The sequence below is a fragment of the Penaeus vannamei genome, chromosome 16 (genome assembly GCF_042767895.1).
Source record: "Penaeus vannamei isolate JL-2024 chromosome 16, ASM4276789v1, whole genome shotgun sequence".
In the NCBI taxonomy this organism is placed as follows: domain Eukaryota; kingdom Metazoa; phylum Arthropoda; class Malacostraca; order Decapoda; family Penaeidae; genus Penaeus; species Penaeus vannamei.
In genome coordinates this window covers 595,955-599,611 of record NC_091564.1, presented here as the reverse complement: position 1 = coordinate 599,611, position 3,657 = coordinate 595,955, and the positions used below count along the sequence as shown (strand labels likewise).

Genomic DNA, 3,657 nt, shown 5'->3' with positions numbered 1-3,657 from the left:
CTCCCTTTCTCTCTCTCTCTCTCTCTCTCTCTCTCTCTCTCTCTCTCTCTCTCTCTCTCTCTCTCTCTCTCTCTCTCTCTCTCTCTCTCTCTCTCTCTCTCTGTATAATGAATATTCCTCGCGTCGAATCTCACACAAATTTCAACCTGCCGTTTTCTTCATATCTAAAATCGTATGCTATACAAGGGGAGATACCACTAAGAAACTAGCAGTAGTATTTATCACTTTATTAGAACTGCAGTCTGATACGAATACATAATGGGGAAACATAAAAATAACGTAGAGAACAAAGAAAGAATGCTTTATGTTTTTTGTCATCGAAGAACTGTCAAAAAGGTTTTTGGATCTGCCGGTTCATGACAACGGATGCCTTCATATAGATGTAAAGGAACAGATTTGTGAACAGAATTTGGGAATCCATGTAATGCACTCGCTCTTCTGGAGTTAACCTTACGCTAAAATATTAACAACATACAAAATACGCAACATTTTCAAGACTGCCACAGTCAAGAATGAAATTAGAAAATCACCAACACGTCGAGATTGTACAAATAGAATAATGTTAGGAATACAAAAAAGGAATCATAAATAAGAGAAAATAAAACGTCTGCCTGTGACGTGAGCTTTGCAGCAGCCTTTCAACACCCACCTTTCTCACCCTCTCTTCCCAGCCTACCTCCCCCCCTCCTCCCTCCCTCCCTCCCCCCCACTTCCCGCTCTCCCCGCCCCCATTCGCCCCGCGCGCCCGGCCCCTACGAGTCGCAGGTGGCCGTGGCCGGGGCGTCGGGGGGGACGCAGCCGTTGTACGTGATGGACACCGTGGTGGCGTGGTCGGTGCTGGTCACGAGGACGTCGTGGGTGAGGACGGTCGTCGAGCGGATGGTGATGACCTGGTCCTGGAGCAGCCTGGCGGAGCGGAAGGAGGAGCCGGGGGCGTCGCCAAGCGCCGGGCAGTCGCAGGAGGGCATCACGACCTCGGCGACCTCGTACGTGGAGCTCTCCGAGCCGTCCTGCGCGGGGAGCGCCGTCACGCTGGAGGAGAAGGAAGGGAGCGCGTGAGGAAGCCGCTCTCGCTCGCCAGATGATTATGACTAGATAAGAATATCAGCAACAGTAATGATAATGATAATAACAATAACCATAGTATCAATTATAATGATAATGATGACAATGCTAATAATAATGAGGATGATGATGATAATAATAATAACAATAATAACACTACTACTAATAGTAATAATAATGATAATCATAACAATGATAATAACACTAATAATAATTATAATAACAATGATAATAACACTAATAATAATTATAATAACAATGATAATAACACTAATAATAATAATAATAACAAAACACTAATAATCATAATAATAATAACAACGATAATAACACTAATAATAATAATAATAGTAATAATAACAATGATAATAACACCAATAATAACGATGGTGATGATAATAACTATTGTGATGATGGTAAAGATCGTAATAATAATATTCATTGTAATAATAATCATGAAAATGATGACAATAATAATAATAATAATGACAATGATAATAACAACGATAATAAGGATGATGATAGTTATTGTGAACATATCAATAACGACAGTAATAATGAAAATAATAATAATAGTAACAGTAATGGCAGTCATGAGTTCACTGATAAAACCAACACAGAAGCCATTCCTCGGCTCTAGCAGCCCTTCCGGAGCCCCAGAAAAGCTAGGGCCGCGCGGGGGGCGCCTGGACCGCCCGGCCCGCCCCTGAGCCTCACCTTCCCCTGAGCGGCGCCCGCGAGGCCTCCGGATGGATCATGTGACTTAGGTTCGGAACGTGGGCGTCGCGGCAGGCCGACACGCCCGCGACGGAGGTGGTGCAGGTCGGGTAAACCACCACCGTGTAGGTCGAGGTGGACACGGCCGTGTGCAGGACCTTCTCGAGGGTGAGCTCGCGCGTCTGCTGACTCTGCCGAAGGGCCTCCTGCTCCGCGCGGAGGCCGGGCGTCAGGAGGGCGAGCGTCAGCAGGAGCGCGGCGGCGAAGTGCGTGGAAGTCAGCATTTGGGCGGCTTTCTCGTCCGGATTTTCGTTCTCTCTGGAAGGAAGAGAAGCAACAGCCATGAGGAAAGTTGCGATGATTATGATCTTATCGCCGTCAGCGGCATCGTCGTTAGGTTCATCGTTTCCCGTTGCTAGTATTGCTATTACATCCAAATGTTTTTTATCACCATCATAGTAATCAGTCAATTACAATGTCTAAACTTCAATAACCTGATTTCATTATCGATGAAACAGTTGTGATCGTCAAAGTAGTAATTAGGAAGCATTAGTTGTAAAAAAGGTACTGGTGTGTTTCTTTGCTTTTGAAAGAAGGCATTTGCTTGTATTTTCAAAAAATGAAATTGATAATAGAAGATAGTTCTTGACGTGGGAAAATAATGAAAAGAAAAAGGAGAAAGCAAAACCGCCAAGGTACGAATGGTCAAGAAACTTGAAGCCCAAGCCCCCCCCCCCCCAGGCCTGCCGCAAAACCAAAATCGCCAGCAGATCACGGGCGCCCTCATTCCGGCGCGCTGCGACGCCCATCGCAGCGCAGGAGGAGGCTGTCGTGTACCGCACGGCGCCGCCGGCAGCGTCAGCGTGAATTTTTGTTGTGTCACTTGCGCGCTCTTTTCCTCCCTCCCGCCCCCTTTCTCCCGCAATTAACCCTCGCCCCTCCTCTCTCTCCCTTTTTCTCCCTCTTCTCCCTCCCGCAATTTCATCTTCCCTCGCCCCCTCTTTCCTCTCTCCCCCTTTTCCTTTTCTCATTTCCCTCTTCCTCTCCTTCCAACCCTTCTCCATTTCTGGCAAAGCCTCTTCTTCCGTACATCTTCCCCTCGCTCTCGCCTTCCCCTCCCTTCCCCTCCTTAGTGCCCGACTTCTTCCCCCTAACAGCCTACCTCTTCCCTCCCCACCCCCTCCCCCTGACTGCCTACCTCTTCCCTCCCCACCCCCTCCCCCTGACTGCCTACCTCTTCCCTCCCCACCCCCTCCCCCTAACAGCCTACCTCTTCCCTCCCCACCCCCTCCCCCTGACTGCCTACCTCTTCCCTCCCCACCCCCCTCCCCCTAACAGCCTACCTCTTCCCTCCCCACCCCCTCCCCCTGACTGCCTACCTCTTCCCTCCCCACTCCCTCCCCCTGACTGCCTACCTCTTCCCTCCCCACCCCCTCCCCCTAACAGCCTACCTCTTCCCTCCCCACCCCCTCCCCCTGACTGCCTACCTCTTCCCTCCCCACCCCCTCCCCCTAACAGCCTACCTCTTCCCTCCCCACCCCCTCCCCCTGACTGCCTACCTCTTCCCTCCCCACCCCCTCCCCCTGACTGCCTACCTCTTCCCTCCCCACCCCCTCCCCCTGACTGCCTACCTCTTCCCTCCCCACCCCCTCCCCCTGACTGCCTACCTCTTCCCTCCCCACCCCCTCCCCCTGACTGCCTACCTCTTCCCTCCCCACCCCCTCCCCCTGACTGCCTACCTCTTCCCTCCCCACCCCCTCCCCCTGACTGCCTACCTCTTCCCTCCCCACCCCCTCCCCCTGACTGCCTACCTCTTCCCTCCCCACCCCCTCCCCCTGACTGCCTACCTCTTCCCTCCCCACCCCCTCCCCCTGA

General features: G+C 51.2%; 1 protein-coding gene across 1 annotated transcript in view; it reads right to left on the bottom strand.

Moving 5' to 3' along the window:
• Positions 1–224: 224 nt before the first annotated feature.
• Positions 225–3,657, bottom strand: part of LOC113825500 (uncharacterized) — an 11,147-nt gene continuing 7,714 nt past the window's right edge. The window contains exons 2-3 of the mRNA XM_027378343.2: positions 1,783–2,100; positions 225–1,032 (exon numbers count right to left, since the gene is read on the bottom strand). Of these exons, the coding sequence (XP_027234144.2) occupies positions 753–1,032; positions 1,783–2,066 (564 nt within the window). The 5' untranslated portion in view covers positions 2,067–2,100 and the 3' untranslated portion in view covers positions 225–752. The remainder of the gene's footprint in view (positions 1,033–1,782; positions 2,101–3,657) is intronic.